Source organism: Arvicanthis niloticus, chromosome 7, assembly GCF_011762505.2.
Source record: "Arvicanthis niloticus isolate mArvNil1 chromosome 7, mArvNil1.pat.X, whole genome shotgun sequence".
NCBI lineage: Eukaryota > Metazoa > Chordata > Mammalia > Rodentia > Muridae > Arvicanthis > Arvicanthis niloticus.
In genome coordinates, this window is record NC_047664.1 from 48,380,591 (window position 1) to 48,407,778 (window position 27,188).

General features: G+C 40.3%; 1 protein-coding gene across 11 annotated transcripts in view; it reads right to left on the reverse strand.

Annotated features, from left to right (window-relative positions):
* The window catches only part of Ldb2 (LIM domain binding 2), a 359,253-nt gene that overhangs the window by 217,784 nt on the left and 114,281 nt on the right, over positions 1 to 27,188 (reverse strand). For all 11 annotated transcript variants that reach the window (XM_076938461.1, XM_034509436.2, XM_034509434.2 and 8 more), the window contains exon 2: positions 12,001 to 12,103. In XM_076938461.1, coding sequence (XP_076794576.1) covers positions 12,001 to 12,103 — 103 coding nt within the window. The remainder of the gene's footprint in view (positions 1 to 12,000; positions 12,104 to 27,188) is intronic.

Below are 27,188 nucleotides of genomic sequence, written 5' to 3' on the forward strand. Positions count from 1 at the left end.
CAGCTCGCTTGCCCTGAGCTCCTGACCCCCCCAAAACAAAACAAACAAACAAACAAACAAACAAACAAAAAACCATGAAGCAATATCACGTGTTATTTTGAGTCCCGAGTATGTAGCAATCTGATAGGCTGCCCCTGAAAACTAAAACAGCGATCCAATAGGTTGCTTCTCATGGTCTGCACATCACTGAATGGAAAGCTCTTAGTGATTCTAATGCACTTGACTATGAACTATTTTAAAGATGGGCCGAAGAACAGAACACAGTAACACGTAGCCCACATCAGCCACTTTTCTTCTAGATCATTTCCAATGAAAACAGATCAGGAAACACTTCATCGCAAATCACTAATGAATAGAGTCTCGTGTTTCAGAGCAACAATAACAAGATGTGTACATGAAGGTGTGAATTCCACTTCTAGCATTGACTAGGTGAGTTGCTGTGAACAAGCCAAAGCCTAGTCAGCTTCCTGATGTGTTCTGTACAAATAATCGTTATAGTTACAATTTGTTGATTGTCTTTAAATACCAGGGACATGGGTGTTACTTATAAATACCATTATCCGGTGCTAGGTAAATATAGTATTCATTGAAAATAGTAAGGTTCAGAAAGAAGAAGCGTAATATAGGATCACCATGGTAGAAGCAGCTATGATCGTATATGAGGCTTTTTACATTTACAACACTGGGCTATTTGCCTTTAAAATAAGGGTTTAGTGTGTGTTTTCATTCTGAAAACAGTAAAGGGCTTCCACAGCACATGGCACAAAGTGGACCCTCCTCCTGACTCTACAGAGGTGAGTCACACAAGAGCACCTGTGAGTCCAAATCTTCCAGGATGAGACAATGGCAGGGACCCTGAGTCCTGGCAGGGCAACTGAATGCAACTGGAAACTCCCTTACTCACAACAGTGAAAAGGGAGTCAAGTGTGAACTTTCCGAGCTTCAAAGAGAGTCTCAGGGCCCATTGGGGATAAGCATAAATCTTCAAATTTATCTAAAGTTGAGCAAATTCACAATGACAAATGTAACAGCGCCTCTAAATTGAAGTTCATCGCTTGGCAGTTTGGAAGGCTTGGAGGAAGTGCCAGCAGCAAGCACTTGGAAGGAAATAAATCTTCAGATTCTCTGAAAACATAGGGAGTTACTGTGGGAGACATATGGAGGGTCCCATACTGCATGGAAGAAGAAAGCTTACAAATGTCAGCATTGGAGCAGCGATGTCAGATGGATTTCAGCAGTCCATACTGAACTGTGAGGAGAACGGGAAGCTGGAGGTACCCGTGTACCATGGAAAACAAATTATTCTTAACCTGTGCTGATTCTTGAAGAAGTGAGTGAAGCAAGGTGAAGGGGGAGAGACTTTTTTTAGGATCAGAATGGGAGTCTGTAGTCTAATAAAGCAACAGGTCAAGAGTTTCTTTGTTTATCTCTGTTCTGTAGTACAGTGGTAAAAGGCTCTGAAGTGGGTGGACAGGGAAGAAAAGGTAGATCCTACGTTTCCTGTAATCTCACTTTCTTCAACACACCAAGTATTAAATAGAATCCTGGTTGCGACCGGCAATAAGGACAGTGTGGGATACTGTGATTCACTTCTGCACAGCAAATATTAACTGTGGGTTTCCTCTCTACCACTTTCTAAGTCACAGGGGCATGCAGGGGAACAAAATACACTTCTCACCTAAACCCTAACCATACACTTAAAATTACAAAGGAATTTTCAAGACTTCAGCCGTCATTAGCCTAATTGTCATTTTAACTCCTTAACTAGGTCAAAAGTTTTGCTGCTACATTCAAATGACCCAAGAATCCACTGAGTGATCTTATTCCTCTTGAGAGGCCAGCACTCATATCCGAGCGTGCAGTCTTTCTTTCTTAACTTTTCTCTCCCCTTAAGTCTAAACCTAAAACTATGCTGGAACCTTTTCTTAAACCTCAACTCTGACTCAGACTGAAAAAAAAATCTATTCTCTGACTCTTTTTTTAATGACAATTATAACATCATAGCTAGAATTACGTAGTTTGAACTGAAATTGGAATCTATACCACAGTCTCTTTTTAGACAACAACCACTGATAACGTGAAGTACCACATTCCTTCCTCACTTCCCTGGAGATAGATCATCTTCTCTTCTCCTCCTCAAGGCACTGAGTGGAGAGTGTGTGCCCACTGAGCAGTGCCCTAGTTGGCAAAGCCCAGCACCATGAGTGGAAGGAACTCAATGGAACCATTAACTGTCAAGAGATGCCATGGAACCTTGGGAAGGATGCTGAATACACCTAATGTGAAACAGAAAACTTCTTGGAACTTCTGCAACATGCTGCAGACTAGGATGGATTTATAAATCTATGAGCTGTTCCACAGCTGGGCATGCTCATACTGAGCTGGCGGGGCCACTTTCTTAAACAAGGCACAGTGCTGGTCTGACATTAGCTTAACAGAATAATTATCAAGTGAAAAATAATGGTTGCACTGCTGGGAACCTGAATAATGACTCTCATAATTACTGATTTGGGGCTTGTATTTTAAAAAATATAATAGAGTTCCAAATACCGCAGCCTTTACAGTATCTACAGTCTGGTACAGTGTCTAAGCACGAAAAAGAATTAAAGGTATAATTAGTAGTTTATTTACATAATTGGTCAAATATGGTTCATCGTTTCTCTTATAGTTCTATTGAAAGGCAGTAGATAAACATGGGATGCTCACTTATTTTAATGCAGAAAACCCTGGAAACTTGATTATTTAATTGTTATCAAAGCTTGATATTAGAACTGTCCTAAATGCCTTAATTGAAAAAAAAAAAAGTGAGTGCAGTCAGCTGTACCAGATGCTGGAACTTCTCATGTGTGGCAAAAAAAAAAAAAAAAAAAAAAAAAAAAAAAAAGTTTCATAGGAAATTTGTGATGGACAATTACATCTCTCAGGTAATTGGCTTGAATTTGTGAAATATGCCCAAGAATCTATTAATTCTGAAAGCACGTACATGGCTAGTTGTCCTTGATGCCAAAACTATTTCAGGAGGTTTATTTGTATGAGGGACATGAGAATGCCATGGAGATACTGTGTGGACCTGTAAGAAGTTTAAAAAAGTTTCAAGGTTTCAATTAGATGCTGAGAGCAAGTATATATTTTCATCATCAATGCAAACCGACTCTTCTATACCAAATAACATTGTTTTCAAAATGAAACCAAGGATCAAATTAAAAACAAGATTATTCAAAGGTAGGCATAAATAAGATATATGAGTGTTTAGAAAGGGGAAGATGAATGTAATGTTCCAGGGGCTCTAGATAACGTGGAGAACAGATTCTGGGTGTAATTGTGTTCTGTTTCAAAAATGGTGTGGTTTCAACACCGTGCTATAGGGACTCTTTTATTCCCTTAGATATTTCAAATGCTTGCATAAATATCGACCATTGTCAAATTCATGTCATCCTGACTTGTGGAGAAAATAAAAGATACATTGCTACAGAGATGGTCCCATGTAAAACTGGGGTAAAGGAGAGAGCTGAGAGAATATAGGCCATTATAAAATGAAACATGTAGACCATCTTGGTTGTATGAAGTACACAATACTCTCACAGGTCTTCTGGGAATAGTGTCTTATGTCATGTGTCCTGATGAGTCATTTTAACTTAATAAGGGATTTCTACAGTCTTAATGCAATGCATCTGAATATCGCTTACTGTACTCATAGAAGAATGCTAATTTAACCTGACTTCAGGGAATGCCTTATTTTACTCCACCTGCATATGCAAGGTGTATTCATCACTTGAGACCATGGCATAAACATGAAGATTACATGAGTGTGTGGTAAAGGATGTCTCAAACTGACATGCTCACTATGATGCCGGGCATTAAGAAAACGGCTCTCAGTGCGAGGCAACTGGTATCTCCATGGAAAGATCTAACTGGTGGATATGAGGGAACAGACCTGTAATCCCAACATGTAGGAAAATGAGGCCAAAAGATTGGTGAGTTTGAGAGTAGCCTGGGCTCAAAATAAAGTAAAACAAAATAACAGCACAAAATAAGGAAGTTATGGCTATGACTTGCTAAGAGGTATTTTGTGAAGTAATAGCTTCATTAGTTCTTTAACCACTCCAGAGCACAAGGTTCTGTCCATTCATTTTTATGTACTCAGGGCACAGAAAGTGACACATAGACCACTCTCGAGGAAAAATAACTAAATAAGTAGGTTTTTGCACTGAAATTAATAATGATGATGATGATGATGATGATGATAATAATAATTCCCACTCAATAAGAAGATCTGAGCAGCTACTTACTCATTGCTCGGGACTACTTATTTTGTTTATATAGCTTGTTGATTTAATCAGACTTTATGTAGGAGAACACTCCAATCAAGCATTTAAGGAATTTATAAGTCACTGAGTTGTGGATGTCATTTTAGGTTTGAGTTCAAATCTGAGTTTCAAGCCCCGATTCTCTCGACAAATTTGCAAGTTATTCTATAATCTGTCTTACATTCCAATACAAGACAGGTTGCAGGAATTCGAGATTGTGTTAATGCAAATATTTTAAAACATGGAAGTAATCACAGGTGCCACATTGTGCCTGCAGCTAGAAAAGCCCACATATTGGGTTGCATTTGTACATCAGTGTTAGAGGTCCATAAGCATGCATAAAAGCCTCATATTTGATGGGATAGAGTCTTTGCCTTACTTAAGCAAGGTTGTCCCTGGGTGCTATCGCCAACAACACCAAAAGAGAGAGGGAGAGAGAGCAAGAGTAAGAACAAGGGAGGGGGAGATTAGAGCAAGACCTTAATTATTTAAAAATAATTAAGTCACAGCACTTTTTAATATAAAAATAGACTGAAAGTGAAAGTCAAGTTAATATAGCATTTTTTCTACATGTTGACCTGCGTTATTGGAGTTGCGGACGTACCTGAACTGGTTGCTCACGAGAAAATTTTGAGACAAAATAAGGCAAAGCTAACAACAATCATCATGTTATGAATAAGATAAAACATGCCCGTGTATTATTTCTGCCTACCTTTGACTAATTTTATTTTTAATTCATTCTTTGCAATGTGGTGCTTGTTTAAATGTCATAAATTCATCATTTCATAATTTTCACACCATGAAGAAAAGATCCAGCTACTACCTCAGATTCCAAAAAAGTTTGATTTGTAACATATAGAGGGCAAATAAAAACTCACGGAATCTAAAAGATTAATCATAAATATGGAGATAATTATGTCTCCATCTTGTATAGCACTTTAACTTTATTCAAAGTGCTCTTCTGTCCATTATCTCCTGAGATCATTAGTGGGGTGTTTGCTAGAGACGAGAGGATGTAGTGTCTGCTTCATCTATTGTTCCGAGCACTCTGGAACTTGTGATTCCAACCATCTGAAAGCACAAACGGAAAGAGGCTCACTCCCCTTTTGCTCCTTCAGCAGGCTGTGCAGTTTGTCTATTACTGTGGGATTTCTCTGTCGTCATTTCTTGGTGAGTAGTCTGAGACTTTCATGCTAAGAAAAATACATTGTCCAAGGCTCTTTATTGATTATACTAATTTAAGGTAAGAGTTTTAAGTAAAAATATACCAAAACTCAACAGAAAATTTTACAATAAACTTCTTTTCTTTCAAGGTGTTCGCCATTCTCTGACAAACAACACAAGCTTTGAGTCATGAAAGAATGAGTGAATGAATGAATGAATGAATGAACAAAACAACAAACAAGTAAACCAATGGAAATCTTTGATCCTAACTTAATTTGCTTTAAATCTATCAATGCTTAATGAACTCTGCAGTTGCAAAGGCTAACTCAGTAAAATCACATTAGAGACCAGAGGACCAAAAACCACTTAGTGCAACTCATACTGTCCAGACCCACTGAGACTATGACATCTGTGTCACTCTGCAAAAGAGATGTCACAGATGCGCACAGAGATGCATTCCTGTTGCTAACCATGAGAAGCAGCTCTGAGGAAGCCGTTTGTTTCTTCAAAAATAAAGTTTTAAATGCAATCAAAGGCAATTTTTTTTTCTTTCACTTCCCAGTAAAGAAAATCCAGTACCACAGTTTGCCCAAATAGGTTACTGGCACTCTTTTTGCTTAATTGTTTATTTCATTCCAACCAGAACTTTATTTTCTCAAAGTGAAACCTGGGCATCATAACTGCTGATGGACAGATGTCATAATTGTAGTGGATGTCATAATTGGGGTTGTTTATTTATATTGTAGTCTTCCATTAATATCAGGCTTTCTCTTAATTGGCCCAACAGACCCGATGCTCAGGCTAACTAAAACCAGGCATCCTTCTGCTCTGTGACCAGCAGTGGGATGAATAATGAAAACCCGCCTTTACTTTAATTTTGAATGTCCGTCATGCCATAGGACTAATGCATTCATTTATTTAGCCAATCATTAACTCATGAAACCATGTTCCCCTGTTGGCTTCAAGGCCAACATTGAAGTAACCCACATATGCATCTCGTAATACTATGTGATATAGACATGATTAATATCTGAGGTTAAGTACATTCAAAGAGACACAAAAATGATTCTAGGTGAATTGAGGCCAGGACATTGATGCTTTAGGGGAGAAAGACAAATATTCAGAAAATTAAATTACTTTCTGGAGGACCAAATCCTCAAGACTAGCTGTCATGTGCCTCTTGAGCTGCTCAGAGACTGACTTGCAGTCCCTGGCCACATGAAACTGTATCCTTCTAGGTTTCAGGAGGGTTCTGTCGAAATACTGTCCATAGAAAAGACAGTCCTAGATTCTGGCCTTCGATTGCCCTCCCCCACTGTGCTGCAGTTCCTGGTCCTTTGCAAAACCTTAAAACATGGCAACATCCCTGCCACAGTAATTATTATGTGTGATGTCCATATGCCTTATATACATTATCAAGGAGTGATTATCCCAGAAATACACTTTTAATCATACAATATTCTATGAGAAAGTGGAGGAGAGGAAGGGGGGAAGAGAGGGAGAGAGAAATATGAAGGAAATTATTTCAGAATTGTTGTATTACAACCACAATAAACACACAGGTGGGTAAATGAAGCAACAGTGGCAAAGAAAGAGATCAAGGCTACTTTGATCCCTTAGGGGAATATGTCTGAATTCATAACACATAAAAAAACACACATTGCAAAATAAGTCTAAATATCTTAGTCAATATTGGAAAGTCATTGAAAACTCTCAGAAGAAAACCAGAGTTGGGGTTGAAAATGTGAAAGAGAAGTGGACAAGTGGCAACTGCTCCCCAGAGGGACCAATTTACAAATTTTCAGGCTACCTAATGAGATCTGGTGACTAAGGAGAATGAACGCATTCCTAAATTGTTTTATTTATGTTTTCTGGTTTGGAAAGTGAAATGTCCTTCTAACTGCTACAAAGTAGTGCCTGCTTGTGGGATCAAAACGGAGCAACTTGAATATAATGTGTAAGTACCAGAAACCTCAGCCTAGAGTTCAAATTACACAAAATAGTGAAGGAACAATCAGAAGTTAACCCAAATTGTCCTGTGTTTTGATTAGAGTGAGCAGTAGGCTCCCCAGTTTTCAATCAAATAGCAATGGCTAAGGCTCATGCAACATTTTCACGGGGCTTGAAGTGCTGCTAAGGCCCTTTGATGTAGCATCTCACTTAGTTTTCACTTTTTAGAGGAAGCTACTGATGCTTCCAAAATGGCTTATTCCAAACCATGCAGCTGGGTTGAGTTCAGGGATGAACCTTAATGTCCCCTTTCCTATGAGGAAGGCCAACAAGATGACTTTTCTTATTTGTTTCACCCCTCCCAAATTTCAACCAAATTAACGAAATACTCTGGAATCTCTACCCTCAACATACAGAGCTGTGCTTATGTTTAACCTGCCTTCTTTCTGCTTTCCTCTTCGGGCTCATCTTGTAAAGACCAAAAGTGGGAGTGGCTTCACTGCGCAGTTGACTGAGAAGAGAAACAGAATCTCATTGTGGCTGCATTTTGGCTAGAACTGCATGGCAGAGAGGACTTGTAGGCTCCCACCTGCTCAGTAACCTTCAGCATCAAGCTCAACACACTGCACTTGGCTAGTCCCTATGAGAAGCCTGGCCTCTTGAATGCCTAAAAGGCACCGTGAAGGCAAGGCTGGTCCTTCTTGTCAATAAAAGATGCTGATGAGTTTGCTACAAATAATCCTAGGCTTTTTGATTATGTCACCTCATTTGGTACAAGTAGTATTATGGCCACTCTTCCCATGGGGAGCAGAGGTTCTATCATGTACACTACATGCTCCTCTGGATCATCACTTCCAAGAAAATGTTTCCTTAATGAATCGTGAGCCATGTATGTATTTCCTTAAAAAAAAGGGGGGAGGGGCTGGTACTGGCTAGGTCTGCTGAGAAGGCTCCAAGCAACATGTCACTCAGACAATTTTGACAATCATGAGAAGACAGAGAAGACAAGCACATTTCCGCTACATGTCTAAGAAGAGCAAAGAAAAGCAAGATTCTTGGAGCACTAGATGATCAACCTAACTTTAGAATATTCTTTCTGCCCTAACAATTCTACCCTGGATTAGAGTCACAAAGAAGGCATGAAGACGGCTTTAAGGATATGTATCACTGACTTCCTGGGCCCTCTATCTTGAATAAAACCATTGTAATTATTCGTGATCCTTTTATCTGTTACCAAAATAGGCATATTAGTGAAATAATTTCTTTTCCTTTAATTGTGGGGTAATGTAGGGACAGGGTGTGTGTATCTCTCTCGTGTTTGTTTGTGTGGGGTGAGGGGGGACGAGAACACTGGCCAACTGACTCTGTAATTCGCAGACAGCAGACAGGAGGCCTAGTGACACTGCACCCTCACCGAAGCCAAGCTAGACTTCCATGTATCTCTCATTACAAAATCAAAGGATTCTTGGGTCTAATGGAGCTTAGCTGGTAGTGTGTCTGAGTCCTCAGGTTTGATCTTCAGCAGCACATAAAGTAGATTTAGCAGTGCAGACCTGTAAACCTAGCACCCAGGAGATGAATGCAGTCACCCACAACTTCCCAGGGAGTACAAAGCCAGCCTTACACTATGTGAGATGACACCACAAGACAAAACAAAAAAGACCCACCAGTCTGCTTCATGCTAGAGGATATGCTTAATCTATGGGAGATCCACAACCCTGAAACTGAAAATCTCTACATTCCCTGGAAAGGGTGCAGCAGAGGCAAGATGCCTCAGAAACAAGGTCATATTCCAAATTCTATAATTGTTCATTTTACAATTCCCCACATTAAGTGCTACAAGTCCCCTAGGAAGATGACTACAATTTCCACATAAACCACTTACCCCAAAGCATATCCCATCTGTAGCCCCACTCAATAGGATAGAGTAAGGTTAGGGGGACTGGGTAGGCAGAGCAGCAGGGTTAAGACAGAGGAGGACCACTGAGCCATCCAAAGAATTATGATACTGCAGGTATTTTCCATTAGAGTTGATCCCAATACATCTCAGAGAATTGGAAAATGGCAGCAGAGCACTGCCGATGGGTGAAGTGCACCTGGTATTGGAAGTCTAAAGAGCTTGGCTGAGGCTCCTTTTGCCACTCATTTTACTTGATGAGCTTAACATTTCCCCAAATGTCTATTCACTTGTTCACTCACGCAATGTATTCCTGAACACCAATTGCGACATGTGCATTCTTGCATCGGCCTGAGAATTCAGCACTCAACAAAAACTCTATCCATCTGGAGGCAGCATTAGAATAAGGGGCAACAGACAAGCAGCAAACACATATTGCAGGACTGGGGTAACTCACAGCGAGGACAATTTATAACTGCAAGGATGCTCTAACGACACAGATAAGAGTGGGGATGTGAGGCTGTTCTAGTGAAGGCTGTAAATCACCTTAGAATGGAATATTTCTTATTGTTTAGCATGGATAATTCAGGAAAATTTTTCTACAAATAATAAAAAAATCTAATAGATAAGTATTATTTTTCTATCAGGAATGCAAAGAATTCTGCTCTCCGGCAGTTATCAAGGGGAAAAAAAAAACCTCAGCTTTGAGCCCAAGGACAGCCAGACATCTTCCCAGCCTGGTGCATGGCTCCTGCATCCAGAATGGGTTAAGGTGGCAAGGCTTGAGAGTACCACATAAACAGCATGTCAGATGTTCTAGGCAAGTTTCATCTTCTCTGTATCCCAGTCCTGGGCTGTCAATCAGCTGTCACTCGACCGCACATCAGCCGGGTGCGCACATCACCAGGCTGTCGGCGAGATTGCTGATGAGACTCGGCTCCAGCCTGTCAATCATCTTTGTTTCTCTTCTCCACTCGGGAAATATTTTGGCTCCGAGAAACAAAGAAACCTGGGCAATGATGGTTCACAGTCAAGAATTTCCTCCTGTGCATGGACATATGACTGCTCACTAGCACAGATCCTGCCTCACCCTGGGTGATGTCTGGATATCGGATCAACAGAGGAAACAGTAAGAATCTGTTTCGTTGGCACAGGCTTTAAGACTGTAATTCTAGTTAATTCTAGTTCTCCGAGCAGACCCTTTCAGAGTCTCCTGCTGGCAAAGCCCACGGACATAAAATAATGATAACTTGAAGTTATCTATGCTCTGCCTCAGAAAATAAACAAACAACTGAATGAAAAAACAAGCCAGCTCGGAGGGTGATGACTGCTTGGGTAGAAATTAGCCACCATTGGCTAGGCAGCTGGGGAAGAAAGAATTGCTGGACCGATGGGCTTGTTTAGTTCTCTATACCCTCTACAATGCTGCTTTAGAGCCTGTGCTGGCCTGGGGCACTCACAAGGGGAGAGTAGAATGTCTATGAAGTGGAAATACCAGTGAGGCCTGAGACACTTCCATAGATCATTGTCTGGCCTACAGCCCCTCTCATTCAAAAGAGCCCACCATACCAAAATTTAAATAGATTCCCTAAAACAAGTTAGCACAGGAGGACAAACCCATGATGGTTCATTCTCTCCTTTTCTACCCTACCAAGTCACCACATGTGTATGTTAGGACAATAAATTGATTTGTCACACTATAGAACGAGACAATACTAGATTCTTTAAAACACCCTTATAATAAAACCAAAGATACATTATTCCCTTGTGGAACATATTGGGCCGCTGTCAGTGTTTTGAGCCGTGTTTATCATGAGCCTATCCTCTATCAGTTGTCAAGAGCTCTGGACAGACTGTTTCATGCTACACAAGTTCCATTATCATCATTATGAACTGAGACTGTTTTCTCTTCTGACAGGTTCTTTCACATGAGTCCTGCTGGTTCTGAAGGCACGCCTCTCTCTCCAATGTAAGTGAACATTAATTGCGTTTCTGTTGATGTATCTTCGGCTCTTGGTCTGATAGTACAACCAGCAAATCTGATGCCTGACAAGTTGGCTGAAGCTAATCAGGACAGATCAGCTGTTACCCAAGGTGCCACCGGCTGTAATTTTGGGATCCTTACAGAGTTATCACTCGCCAGAAAGACAAGGAACTATAATTCTGTCAACACTAATCCAAAACTGTGCATTCAAAGCGGCTGTGGGCTTTCCCTGTGCTAGAGAAAAGATAGCACTTGTCAAATAAATACCTGAGATCCTGGATAAGCAGGAATAAGAGGATGGGGATGATACTGTGATGGTGAGGGATTGTATTTATCTTTTTCAAAGAAAACCTTCACAAGCAGAAGCATGAACCCTCAGGCATAAAAGGAAGTTGTTGACAAGACACATGTCAAACCCTTATCCTTTTGCTACCTGCTTCTCACTGGGCCACTTGGTGCATATTTGTTCCACTCTCTAAATCAGCAAATACCCTAACAGTCTAAGCCTCAGAAGGGTAAGTCACAATTGGTGACTGGGACTGCCTTTCCTAACGGTGCCTTGGTGGGAAGCAAGCACACTCTCAGGCAGCGGTACTGTTGCCAGGCTGTCAGTTCAGCATATTATACTCAGACTCCTGTCGTTTCCTTGTAACCATAAACGTAAGAGGGAGTATTAGGAAAAGAAACTTCTTTCTTACTGTATCGCTTTGGTCCGTCTTCCAAACAAAATGAAAGTGTTAATGTGGCATCATCTTCGAAAAATTCAGTGGCAAATGCATCCCACCAGAGATTGTCACTGTCCTGCAAAGAGACAGGTCATTTATTTAACAGGCAAAGTTAAAAACAGGAAATATTTCAATAAAGACAAAGAATCGGGTGTGTGTGCTGGAGGGTAAGAAAGAAAACAAACAAACAGACAGACAAACAAACAAACCCAAACCATGGTTTTTTTTACGATACATGTGTGAGCATTCTTGAAGGAGGTAGGTAGTATGTAGTCACTTTTCAAATTAATTGCTTCAACTGTGGAGCAAACTCCAGTTCCCCAGACAAACGAACACCAGCTCAACAAACTAAATACTAATTCTTGAGCAGACATTTAGAGAAAAATTTAAAATGTGCTTTGCAGTGCGATGTCTGTGTCTTTATGAAATGGTGTTTGTTTAATGTGAGTACATTCAAGATGGTGGCCTTAGTTGCTTTCTTTTGCCATCTGCTGTCTTGAGGGCCTATACTTATCAGTGGAAAACACAATACTACAACCAGGTTAAAGGTGGGCTTTTTAAAAATGATTTAATCAAATAGGCATATTTATGGTTTTTCTTTTTATATAATGATATCATTGTAATGGGCAGGCATTGAATCATTCAAATACACACACACACACAAACACACACAAGCAACTGTCTCATGCCTATGGATTTTTGAAGAATATTTTTAAGACATTAACTTGTTTGTTAATAAAACTATTGTGAAAATTAGAAAAATTTAGGAGAACATAGGTTATTCAGTAAGTCTGTTGCTCTTGTGTTGAATGTTTTTCCCTTGTTGTCTAGAAAACACTTTCGGAAGGATGCAGCCAAAAGTCACTCAAATAACTGCTGGTCCCCAAGGGATGAGGGGATGCACAGTAGAAACTGACACGGTGTCCACTTAAAAAAAAATAGCCCATTTTACCCCCAAATTCTTAAGCAAAATCTTTCTCTAAAGATTGTCTGCTCTGGTGTCAGACTGGAGGAAAGATAGCTCCCAGCTGCCTGTCAGATGAGTCCAGGGTAATGTGGAGGGGAACCCACTACTTGCTAGGATCTTCTCCATAGTCCCCTAAGACTAGGGGACCTGGTGGAGACACAGCAACCTCCTACCTGACCATTAAGCTGTTCTGCTTAAGAAAACATTTAAGTTGTTGTCACTGGAAGGCCTCAGGAATGAGCCTCCATTCCTTACAAGAACAATTAAGAAGCCTGGGAAGATTGATGTTGCCCTCTCCTGCAGAAAGGAAGACGCTCAGACAAATGAATGTTTCTGTCTCTTTCCTCTGGATTTCACCCAATAGCCACATTAAGGCCAATGCTTTTCTTAGGAAAACGCAACAGTAAATACAAACCAATCCCAGGACAGTGTACAGACCCTCATTCAAACTACCACTCTGTCCTCCTTTCTAAAATTATTTTATTGATCATTTACTGTGTTTAATACCATATGGGTACATATCGGAATAAAAAATGGGTCTGTCCTCAAAGCCCACTAGCAGAACACCAAATAAGCAATGTAAAGACAGTCTTGACCATTTCTGAGACATTCCCACCACACAAGCTCTATGTTATGGAAGTTTCTAGAACATTTACAAAAGTCCATGATCTTGAAACTAAAGAAGGAAATAAACCCTATTTGGAATTGGAATAAAGTCCATGATCTTGAAACTAAAGAAGGAAATAAACCCCATTTGGAATGCTGAACTCAATGGTTTATCTGACTTTACATTGCTGTATAAAAAGAAAATAAGTCACATCGTAACGGCATTCAACACAGGCCAAATGCTGTTCTGACTCTTTTTCCTATCTTTCTATCTAATCCACAAATCTCTTATGTTTGTTTTTACTTTGCTCTTTTCTTTGGCACAGGGATCAGCTTTCTGAGATCAGTGGCTTTGTTTTTACCTCCTGTATCCTGGAGCCTGCAGAATGGTGTCAGGCCCATGGCATTCTCTATAGAAGTAGTTCCATGAATGAATGTAGCTGCTCATCCTCATATCATTTTCTGTGCTTTGAAACTACAAAAACTAAACTCTCAGTGGGAACTGTAACTTATCAGGCATGCTCAAACACAGGGTGTCTAAGCCATTTCTCTCTTTCTGTGTTCCTGTAGCCACACCTCCCTAACCAGTTAGAGAAGGGAGAATTCCACATTAGGAAGAGGGAACAAATAACACTAAGAATATCCTGCCTTGGGTCTCATTCTTCCTCTTGCTCTCTGCTCTGTAGTGTAGAATTTGTCGGCATGAATCATGCCCAGGTTTGCTAGTTACTATATCACTGGCCGACTTTGTCCTTCATAGCTATTAGAATCTGGGTGGTTTAACTGACTTTTTAAAAAAGTGATAATAATAACAACCACAAATGTCATCAAAATAATATCCACCTGGCTGTGTAGCTGTGCGAGCCAAATAGGTTAGAGGCTTTAAAGTTCCCGCAGACATAGAATTGCATGAAGATCAAGAAAATGCCATCTCTTTGCTTCTGTCCACCACCTCTACATCATTTCAAGGTCAGAAGCCACTCCATGTTCATAAGAACTGCATTGGAAAATGAATTCTACGGAACAGTTTATGAACGAATCATGCTCCTTTTCATGTTTCACCCATTTTCAGTCCGTATACCAGGCTCTGGCATTTAGTTAAAAACCTGAGTGGGAACTAGACAGCCATGTTTTATCCTTGCTCATTAGTTAGAGGTCCATAGACTGGATTAGGTCTCCTCATGCATTTTCCTGTGATCCGACTCTTAGTCTCTGAGATATCAGCTACAAAATGAACTAGTACAAGACACAGACTAAGGAGAAGCCCAGGTTGAAGTGAGACTGTTGGGAGAATAGATTAGGCTTGGGCTAAAATAAGGTTGAGAACTGTCTGTGAATAGCCTTATGGATTCTCAACAAATCTTCCATGAGTGAGAACAGAAGTTGTATATGACCCAAGGAGAGATGTCACTTGATTCAAACCAAGTGCAGAAGAGTTGGTGTGCAAGGGTACATCAGCTGCAGCACCCTAGAACAATTGGTGTTGTTACATGTCTTCAAAGAACACCCACTAATAGATATGGAATATTTGAGTTCATATTGCCATGCACATAAAATACTGGCTCTTTTTTTCTGACTGAGTTAATAACGCTTCTTATTGTACGCATACCTTACCATAACCCAACCCAGGAAACTCACTGGACAAAACTGTCCAGTGATCTTCACTGTTCATTGACCTTTTATTTTTTAGCTGATTTTCAACAGTTATGAAAATTCTTTGCAATGTTTTCAGTGAGCAAGATGGCCTAGTAGGTAGGGGTTCTTGGCATGTAAGCCTGACAACATATATTCAGTTCATCCAAGAACCCACAATGGAAGGAGAGAACTGTCTCTCAAGAGCAGTTCCTTGACCTGTACATGTGTGGCAGAGCATAAAAACTACTGTTTTCACACAGGAACACACACGCAAATAATGATGATGATGATGATAATAATAATAACAATAACAATAGTTTTAAAATTAAAAATGCTGTTACATTTTAAGTTCAAAAAACATATACATACAAAGTTTTTTGATTAATCTTTAATTATAAGGATATAAATATTTATGTAGGGATGGAAAAAGAACTGGAAAAAAACCAAAAAATTAAAAAGAAAGGAAATAAAAATTGACTATTTATTAAGCATAGGACAGTCTTGCTTCGGCTGTTCATAAAGGAAGCTGTGCAAACCCCACACATGGAGACCTGTGGGTTTAGAACAGGACCCAAAACCCAGAGTTTCTAAGTGTTTTACATGCAATAAACCACCTTGTATTCATAACTGCCCTAATTGCTTCCAACAAGTGGAGCTTGTAGCCTTATGGGAATTTATGTCGTTAACCTCTGTGTCACCCTAACTTGAAAATATAAACTCTGTTTCTTAATGGCTTAATGACCTTAGCCAATCCACCTCTTTGCATATTTGTTCGTTTGGTAAGGAAATACTAACCCGGGTGGTCTGTGAGGACTGAGACCAAAGCTGCATGTAGTGACTGTTTGATAAACTCTGCTCTGGATATTACATTTGATGCTTACATCATTTGTAAAGAAATCGAGATTCCCCCAAAATGTTAAGCTACTCAATAAAACTAAGCAACAAGACAGTGGTGAGAAAGTTTATACACAGGCTGTCTAATCCCAAATCCAAATGCTCCTTTCCCTCCAAACTCTGCTGAAATGGTGATTTTTTTTTTAAACTTTGAAATGGATCATGGGAGTTAGAGCTAATAGTCATTTGGCATGCGTTCAAGGGTGCATCTTATGTCTTATGAAGATGCTTCTTCCTCCAGCCTTTTATGGATTTGGGGAACCCACATCCCTTCACCTATTTCTCTTCTGGTATTGATCTCCTCTTTTGCTGCCTGCCACAGCTCCTGGGACTGGGTGGCAATCTTGTAGAATGAATCTATGTAGAGAAAAGGCTAAGCCTTTCTAAAAATGGAAGATTACAGCTACAGTGACCCCTGCTGAAAGAAATTAGAACCCTTTCCAGAATATCTAAGAGTATGAACTGGTAGAAACTTGGCTCTTAGGTACATCAGGATTCATACGGTATGGTATCATTCTTATGGACTGGAAAATCTGGCAAACATCAAATCTTGTTCTTCACTTCTGATTCCCCCTGACCTAGTGTGGCTTGTCAATTTAGCCCCCACTGAAGTGCACAGGAAACTGCTGCTGACTCGTGGCCTTGCAGCATGCATAGGCACAGTCCTGACTGTTGCCCTGCCATGCTTAAGAAGGGGTACTGGGCATTGTTACCTTTCCATCACTGGCCAGATTCCTTCTTAGAAATGAGTAACAAAGAGATGAACAAGAAACTGAAATAGACAGGTGAGGTCCTACCAAGCTAGTGAGCTTATTCCTGGAGTACTGAAAGAATCTGGGGATTCCGAGTGCAGAAGCTGGGAATAGAGGCAGTCTTTATGTCAAGAATTAGTACCATACTATACCCTCTCCCTCTTCAACCCTCCCTCTCCCTCCCCATCTCCCTCTTCCTCTCTATCTTCCCACCACCACTACCACTACCTGCCAGGGACACAGAAAGGCAGGGCCAAAGTTTTGCATTCAGGCAGAAGCTTCAAAACCTGTCTCTCACTCACACTGTCATTCGGGAGCAGGCTCTCAGGCATGCTTCTGTATAGCACATGAACACACTACTGACCACATTCGAATGAGCCAGGCTTTGCTTTAAAGACTAGAGAGCAGAGCGCAGGATGAGGAAGATGGAGGTCCATTCTCTTGCACTGACAATTATCCAATGATAAGCTGGATTCCTTTCTAATGAATTGAAATAAATAAAAATAAATGCCTAGGGTCTTCATATCATACATGTATTTCTCTCTTTCCCTTGGGGACAATTGTCTCCTAAAACTTGAATGAATCTTGCTAGCTCAACTCTAAGTTAAATGCGTAATTACATGATACACAATTCTATTGTTTTCAATGTTTTGTTTAAGTACTAAAATATATTATTCTCTTCTTTAAATAAGAATTTGTATTATTGAATTAATGCACTCATTTATTTATTAATTATAAATTATATATGTTATTAAGAAAGAAATATTCTGTTTGTTTGTTTATTGTGTGTATGTGGAAAAGGGCTCACAACTGCCATGAGACATGTGTGTCATGGTTCTTTCCTTCTTCCATGAGGTTCACAGGGATGGCTCTCAGGACAGGAGGCTTGCCAGCAGGGCTTTTACCTGCTGAGCCATCTTGATGGGACCACAACTTTAATTGTTTTGTTTGTTTATTTAGTTTATTTTGTTCTGCTGGGGATCATACCCAGGTTTTTGTGCATGCTTGGTCAAGAGCTCTGCCAATGAACTACATGCCCAGTCCTCACCTGTCTGTTCGGAGACACATCCACTTTATACACACGGACTCTTCCTTTCTTATATTAGCCACGCACAAATGCATGAAATGAATGTATTAAACTTTGTTTAAGCATTTTTTTTCCACTAACAATCTCAAATATCTTGTTACCATGACTGGCAGTGCTGCGGTGAGAATTTTGGTGGCAACATGTCTGTAAATGTGTAGGAGTTTCTCGGGGGACCAGTATCTGAAGTAGCCTAGGCTTGGGGAACATGCTGGGCTAGTTCTTTGGTCCTTTGATTAGGAAGACCTTGGATTTCACTATTAAAGACTTCTAGTTTGATGGATGGATGCACAGGTAGAAATGAAACAAAGAGAACCTTTAAGTGATGTGTTTCTAAGCGGGATCAATAGAGAGCGAGCAACGGAATTACAAAGCAGACACTGGCTCTGCCAGGAGGAAGAGAATCTACATCTATGTGTCCAAGAAGATGCAACAATGGAGCAGAAGGATGATTGATATCGGAAGAAAAGTCTGTTCTTGACTCAAAGGGGAGGGCTATCTCAGGAGCTTTGTTACTCAAAAAAAGGAACACATCTTGGCATTGCCATAGAAAGCCCAAGTGCATCATGGTCTTGTGCAATGACCCTGAGGATGATGGAATTCCAGCCCCCTAATTCACATGCACGTCTAGCTGTGCACCTGTCGCATGCAGCTTCTGTTTCAGGGACCTGCTTTTTCCCAGAAAACAGGCACTTTCCATCCATGCTGCTGCTTTGTATTTGAACTCTCTGGCTAGTGTTCAGTGGATATTTCCAGGTAAAAACTGGATTTCTTCCTCAAGTCTAGAAAGCTGTAACAGCATATAGCGACTTCCAGGCAAATAAACACAAAATTAACTAGGATGGAGAACTGGCAAGGGCAGTAATGTTGACAATTCTCATATATTTTAATTAGGTAAAAATACCTTCGAAGCTCCTATATCCTAAATAATCCCCCATATGCATTTAAGTGATTAAAATTCTTATTTCTTTTGTCCCATTCACAGGTGAGCCCAAGTCCCACTGACAGCCAAGTCATACATCAGGATGAGAGACACACTCATGCCAAATAGCAGAAATGATCCTTAATTATATTTTTTAAAATCCACAGAGGTATTTGCTCCCATCCCGGATTCTTTCCTGTTCCCACTCTGTCCCTCTCCACCAAAAAACATGATCTTGGTACTGGGGGTGCCCCCCGGCATCTTTAACTTAAACACTGACAGGTTACAGGGGAATTTTGCCAGAGTAATTATTTTTCAATTCAACAATAATGAGAAATTACCATGGCAACCACTCATCACGTGGTACACATATACCCCCCTCCAAAGAATGAGCTACACTTAAAGCATCTGCTCCTTAAAAATGTGTGTGTTGTTTAATTAAACTAAACCAGGTCAAAGTAGAGAGTGCTATGTAGTCTGAGAGAGGGGGTGGGAAGGGTGTCGAGTGGCTTCAGTACCTTGCGGTCTAGGCAGTAAGACTGTCTCATGACACCTGTACTGTGCATACATACTGCACTACAGTGTGATCTGTATCTTACCTGCACACATCAGCTAACAAACAGAAGACCAATCGATCAGGGTCACCCTAGCATTTCTAAATGTCTTTGTTGGTCCTGTCCTTACACTGAGGTAGGAGACAGAAAAAAAAAAAATCTCTCAGAAACTGCTTTCTGTCTTACTTTCAGTACTGGATATTTTTTTTAAAGCACAGTGTCTCACTGTGTAGCTGGGGCTCCTTATGTAGCCCAAGCTGGCCTCAAGCTCAGAGCAATGCTCCTACCTCAGCTTCTCCAGATATTGAGGTTATAGGTGAGAGCCACCATGCTGGCTAGCCCTTTCGGAGCTCTTAAGCTCTAGCTATCTTTTCTTCTAGATTGGGAATTTAAAAAAATAAGCTATGTTTATTCAGAACATATTAATAAGTGGTCAACACCGAACTCTGTTGCTGCCACTGTTCTGAACTTTCCCAATATTACAGGTTCTTAAAGCCTGAAAGCAGACCCTTTCAACGCATCTCCTTACTGTGTCCATTTCACAGATGAAGAAACCAAGACTCAGGAATTCAACATTTGTGGATAGTTACACAGCTATTCATTTCAAAGGAAGAATTCAAATGCAGGAAGTTCAGTGCCTACATTTGGAATCTCCACTACTCTGTAACATATCTTTATCTGCAAAATAACCCCAGCTGCATGAAATTCCAATTAATATTAACTGTGCTGAATGTGAGCAGTTTCCCCATCTCATCTCAAATGGACAAGCCAAAGCAAGGCTTCTCATCACCCCTACAAGTTTGTGGCAACAGACAAACAAAAGTAAAGAGGTTGGGCCATCTTCCCTTGCAAGCTCCTAACTTCAGAAGCATGAAATCGGTAAAGGCAAGAATTTTAAAGCCCGTCTCTTCTTCCTATTTGTCTTCCTCCCCTTCCCCCATCTCTCTTTCTTTCTTATCTTTATATTTTAAGGGAAACAAAACCTTCCATGGTTTCATTCTTCTCAAATTATCAATTCCGATTTTGTTTATTCTCAGCTAAACTGGAATTTATTTGATGGTAAATGTTTGCTATCAGCTTAACAGACATCCAAACACTGCAGGTTGCCATGACAGTGAACTGTCCCTGTCGACAGAGCATCTTGGAATTTCACTCACAATGCAAGGCTTTCCATGGAGAAAGGAGTTGCTATATTCAACCCAATTCAAGTAGATGCTGCTGCAGGAAAGACGCAGAGTAAAACCACAGAAAGCCTTGAGCCCATATAAAAGTAAAAGACAGATCTGTGTCTTTTCTCCAGAAAATACCTGAGGAATTTATGCATTGACTTTTCCAACTTTGACTCATTAAATCACAATTAATTATGTACATTCCAATAACAAATGTTGCATTGCATCATCAGAAACAGTTGTATGTGTGTATTTGTGTGGTGTATGTGATTTTAAGTCTCCAAATTGAATCTTTTGCCAACAGACTTATCATAGTTGGAAGGAAATAATATTTGCTTTTTACATTTGGATTTCTGTCAGGTTCTTATAATCTGTACTTGTGCCTTGTGTTTTACAAAGATACAAGACACTTGGCAGGTGTGTAACCAACAATAGCACAAGTATTTCTATTCACTATATGTGTTTTTTTAGTTTTCACAATGTATCTCTCAGGTTATTGACTTCATTATCACAATTTTAATCCTTAGGATATTTAAAAATGAACTCAACTCCAAGAGGTATATAGTCTAACAAAGATAAAACCAATACCAGGCATGAGAAACCCCTTTCAAGTAATTAGTAAGGAGAGCCCAAGAGACTTCTTAATCATTCAGTATATATCATTGTTGTCCTTTGTGGTTTCTCAGATGCTGAGTTAAGTCCCCATTGCTGAAGACACCATGAACATCAGACACAAGCTCCAGAGGAGCTGATCTAACCTGAAAAATCTCTTCCCAGAGGACTAGCTTTCATAGTATTGACTGGTGCTATACAAACTTCCAAGGGAAGAAAGCAACTGGTAGTCCTACCCAGCTGTGTGCCTATGAACCACAATGACAACAAGCATGGCATGACAACACTGAGGGAACTCACAACTTGTCTGTAACCAACAACTCTCTAATTGGACCTAGGCATGCTCAACAGGAAGGAAATCATGCCTTGTACTGAAAAATTGACCAATTACCGGAGGCTAGTGAGGTCATGGATCTTAGAGTAGAACTTATTAATGTCACTCTACTAAACACACAATACCTATCTGCATTTAAAATAATTATTTATAATAATATTTATTATTTATTATTTAGTACCCATAAATAAGTCTGGCTCTCTCTCCTTAAAAAAACCTTCTTTTTGCAACAGATGAAGATCATTACAAGAAACCACAACAGTCAAAATGCAAAGAGCACATGATTGTGAAGTGCTCAGCCCCAGTGAATGCATCTACAACACAATTCCTGCATCTAAGACCCAGAAAACACCAACAGACATGCTAGCATGGTAGAGAGAAATCTCATGGGGCCTCACCAATAGACAAAGAAATACTGGCAACTGAGAGATTAAAAGAGCTAGGGAAAGAGTCTTCCCCAAGAATGGGCATCTTAGCTGTTTATTTAATGCCAACAAATCAATTCTGAAATACAAGTAACACTGAATGGACTAGGCATAGAGTGGATGTGTGTGTGTGTGTGTGTGTGTGTGTGTGTGTGTGTGTGTGTGTGTGTGTGTAATAATAGCAAAAGAAAGAAAGAAAGAGAGAGAGGAAGAGAGAGAGAGAAAGAAAGAAATTGTGACTTAGAACAAAGAAGGGAATAATAAATATGAGAAACTGGAGAAAGGAAATAGATGGAAAAGTTTGTAATTGTATTTTAATTTAAAAAGAAAAAGATCCAAGGTCCTAGACCAATTAAGAGTCAATGTGGGAGACTTGCTGGGCTCTTTCTGTGTGATTCATTTTTTTTTTTTTTATTTTATGCTTAAGCATAGAAGAATGTCATTTAACATATCAAAAACAATATACAGGAGACCCTACATGAAGCTGTCTTGCAAATGATCCAGTGATGTGTCATTCTAGGTGCATAGGTCCCCTGTAGTTCTCTAGTGGGGAGCACCACGTGTCAGATGACATCACACTCTGATGCATTAGAGGTCCAGAGTGGCAGAGATGGTGAGGCATTAACTGCACATACTGAGAAGAGCTCAGCATGGACTCATGGGCAGCAGGGCTCAGCATGGAATCATGGGTAGCAGGGCTCAGCATGGACTCATGGGCAGCAGGGCTCAGCATGGAATCATGGGCAGCAGGGCTCAGCATGGAATCATGGGCAGAAGAACTCAGCATGGAATCATGGGTAGCATTTTGTCCTCTGGTTTATCACAGAGCAGAGGAGAACATCTTTGGGAAAACTTGAAAGACTCAACAGCTTTTTTTCCCCCTGACCTACCCAAAATGTATCAGAATAGTTGATCAAATGACAGAAATCTTTCCTTAGATCTGCACCAAACATCATAGGACTATGCCAGGACGGAGGCCTCAGAACTCCATTAGAAAAGAAAGCACAACTGATTTTTCTTTTGTGTGGGGGGTGGGGGAATGAGACCATTTTGTGCAGAGAAAAAAAAAAAAACCTAAAATAGAAGAACCTCAACACATCTTGATGGTGTTCCAATGTCTCCTTTCTGTTCTCTTTGCAAGCTTTTTCACTGGGTATTTTACATGCATGATACCCTAGTCTTGCACAGTTCCAGCTTCCCTCCAGGACTAGTGGAATACAGTTTCAGCTGGCTGCTGACCCTCTGCTAAAGGACACATGGACCTCTGACTAGTCAGGGCTGCAGCCAGGCCTTCTCAGTTGTAACTCCACTCTAATCTTTTGACAGTCTTAGACTGGGTCCCTCCCCTCAGTCCTCACTGCTGCTTATTGCCTTGAGCATATAGACCTGCAGGCCTGGGACTTTGTCTGGTGTCCAATCTCATTTTTCTTCCCTTCACAGCTGAGAGTTTGGCTTTTCCCATAGACTCCATCCTCCTGTCCTAGGCCACACTCTACCTTCTACAGGGTGCTGGGGGACAGCTTACCCTTCTGCTGCTCCATGTATATTTTCCTGAACTTGGCTTACCTCTCTGTTCCTTCTCAATCCAGTTTCAGGTCCCTTGTCACTTCAGATCATCCTACCCATAGGAACCAACTCCCTGTAGTATCAGCCTGCTCTCCTCGAGGGAAGCATTCCTCTGATTGGTTTGTTGCTTATTGTCTTGTCTATAAGAAAACGGTTCATAAGATCCTGTTTATACTTTACTATGAAGCATAGGATGGGTGCTAACTAAATGACTGCCTGAATAAATAAATACACAAGAAGTGTGATAAACAATAAAAAATATGAAAAGATAAAAAAATAATAAAAAAATAAATTCACTGAAGAGAATATTCTAATATCTGTTTAAACTTCCACAGAGCATTATTTAAAGTAATGTATACATATGGCTTATAACCCTGCAGACGCATTTGTACCCTATAATGTAAAATGAAGAAGACTAATCAGAGAGGCAGAAAGGTAGGATAGACTGGAAAACAACCATAGAAATGCACATGGGAAGTTCTAACAGAGTATTGTTAGGAAGGAGGGTAAGGTGGTGAGACCCCACTGTTCAAGGTACACAGAGGCTTGGCATGGTCCAGTTCGATGCAAATACACAATAGAGTACCAGGGGCTTACCAGAATCTTTATTCCATTGGAATATTTAAATAAGTACATGCCATGAATTAAAAGAATTAAAAATATTCATGCCCTTTGACTCAGTAATTCTATTCCTGGGAATCCATCCAAAGGACATAATCCAAAAATATGTAAATGCTTTATACACAAAATTATTCACCATGGGAGTACTCATAATAGGAAAAAAAAAAGCAGGAACAATGTGCTTATTTTACCATGGAGGAATGATTCAAGAAACTATATGGACACTAAAAAGAAAATAGAAAAATCTAAAATATTGTTTGCATACAGCTTATACCACCACATGAGTATTTGGACATTATAATATAAAGTGAAGAACGCTGGCAGGTGAGGCAGAATGATAGGACAGAATGGGAAGCAGAGCAGCAGAGTCACTGTTTTGTTTATTTATTTATTTATTTTCCAGTAAAACCATATGTTGGTAGACAGGTGAGGAAACAGGATCTCTAAAACTCTGCTCTTCATCAGTGTCTTAAAAACTCCAGGGATGGCTCCCACGACTCTCAGCCAACAAATCTATTCTTCTCATCCACTCGTGTCTCTGACATCACCGAGCCTAGTAGCCTCTTGACTTTGAGCTCCATGTCTTGCAAAGACACTATGCTTGTCATTCTTTGTTATAGTTTGTGTAAAATGTGTGTGTGTGCGCATGCGCGTGTGTGAATGTACACATATATGCACTTAGTGATCAGCAGGAGGCACTGCTTGGGAAGGTTATAAATCCTGTAGAATATGAGGTTTATCTGGAAGATGTATTCGGTAGGGGCAGGCCTTTAAAACTTAGGCTAATTTCTGATTTGGGTCTAGCTGCTTACTTTTTCGTCTGCTGTGATGTGGGAAAAGCTACATTTTAGGTTCCTATCATCACTAACCATGCATCCCTAGCCACCACCCTTTTCCTGCCATGATGAACTACACACTTTGAAACTGGGAGCTCAATAAGCCCTTCCTCCCTTAAGTTGTCTCTGAAAGATGTTTTGTCACAGTGATGAGCAAAGCAACTAATATACCACAAATCAAAGAGAAAGCATCCAATGTCCGTTGTCCTAACTCAAGGCAAATCTTTGATTTGGCATCCAGGGTCAAAGAGACTTTCTACATGGTTAAGTTCTTCAGTGCCTGGTAGTTGTGTGTGAACTCTCAGGCCTATCTTTGGACTCTCTCCAAGAAGAACCAACGGTCACCTTTGAAAGACATTAACACATGCATCATGCATAACACACACACACACACACAGAGAGAGAGAGAGAGAGAGAGAGAGAGAGAGAGAGAGAGAGAGAGAGAGAGAGAGAAGGGGTGGAGAGGGAGAGGAAGAAGGAAGGAGAGAGCACAAATGTGTTGTATTATCTTAAACTATATAACACCTGTACCGTAATTCTTTCTGTAAAATGTCTCATTATTCACAGGAAGCTTATAGCTGCTGTCCACACTTACAGGGACTAATGTACTCCACACTGCCCATCCTCACCCCACCTCTGCACAACCACTGCTCCCTTCCCATTGGTCCACATAGGATTGTACCAAACAACTTGTGCCTGCACCCGGTAAAACACCTGGGATCCAAGAACTATCCTTTCGACACCTAATCAGTTTTCTGAAAGAGATCAATGCTAAAGATGAAATATCCCATACAGCATCTCATTTGTTTCATTTGTGCCTTGACTCAAGGAAGTTAGACAATTTGCTCGACGTTACCCACTGAGCAAGTACCAAAGCCATAACACCCAAAAGTGGTCCAACTTCCAATGAGTGTACTTCAATTTTGAATAAAATTGTGTTTAACAAAACTAAACATATTTATGTATGACAAATACATATGATAAATAACTTACAGCAAATGTGTCAGCTTTACCTACATGTTCCTAAACTTTATATTTGCACACCAAGGTGAAAAATAAAAACAATGATAAGAATTACTAGATCTTTTCTCTGGAGGAGGAAGACTGCATTGCTTTCCAATACTTAGACTAAAAAGACCAGCAGCACTAGAATTTTAAAAAGAAGAGATGAAGTTCAGGAAAGATCCTGAGGTTCAAGAGAAGCCACTTGTGAATGAAAGCAAAATTCAAATTTACAGCCTTGGGATGGCTAATTTTGCATGACCATTCAGTTGGGCCCCAGGTCCGCAGATACTTGGGTAATGCTATTTTGAGTGTGTCTATGATTGCTTTTTCAATGCTGTTAACACTTGTTAACCTGTACTAAGTAGACCTTCTCTCAGTGAATGGGCATCACCAAAGCAACTAAAGATTGGCTAGAACTAATATCCTGTCTAAGAAGTGTAAGTCCAGGGCCAAGGTGGCTTAGTCTGTAAAGAAACTTGAGTTTGAACACATTTAAAAGCCAGGTGTGGGGGATGGAAAAGGTGTTCTGGGTCAATTTTCAGCACTCTCATGGTGGCTAACAACCACCTCTAACTCCAGTTACAGGGAATCTGAGTGCCAAGCATACACGTGGTGCACAAGTATACATACAAACAATATACCTCTACACATAAAAATAATAATAAAGCCAGGTGTGTTGGTGCTGGGGAAACAGAAACAGGTGGACCTTTGGGGCTTATAGTCTAGCCATTCTGGCCTACTTGGCAGTCTCCAGGCCTGTGTCAGAAAAAGAAAGAACAAGAAAGGGAGAAGGGTTTTTTTTTAAAAAAGGTATACAGCATCTAAGGAATACCATACATGTGCATACATATATAGGTGCACACATATGTATGCATCAACATGCATGAATACAGACAGACAGACAGACAGACAGACAGAAGAACACTCAAAAGCAAGGGTTTCTACCTATCTGACTGCTTGACCTTTGCTTTGCCTCGCTCACGTATTCCAACTCAACATTAGTGTCTCTTGGACATCTGGTTCTCTTGAGTCACCTGCAGATTGAGGATTTATCCATCTCCATAATACTATGTACCAATCCCTTATCATATAGATACCGTCTCTTAGGTCTGTTTCCTTGGAGAGCCCTAAAACTGTGGTATGCGCTGAAGCCCTGGTATGTTACTGTTCTCTGTATTA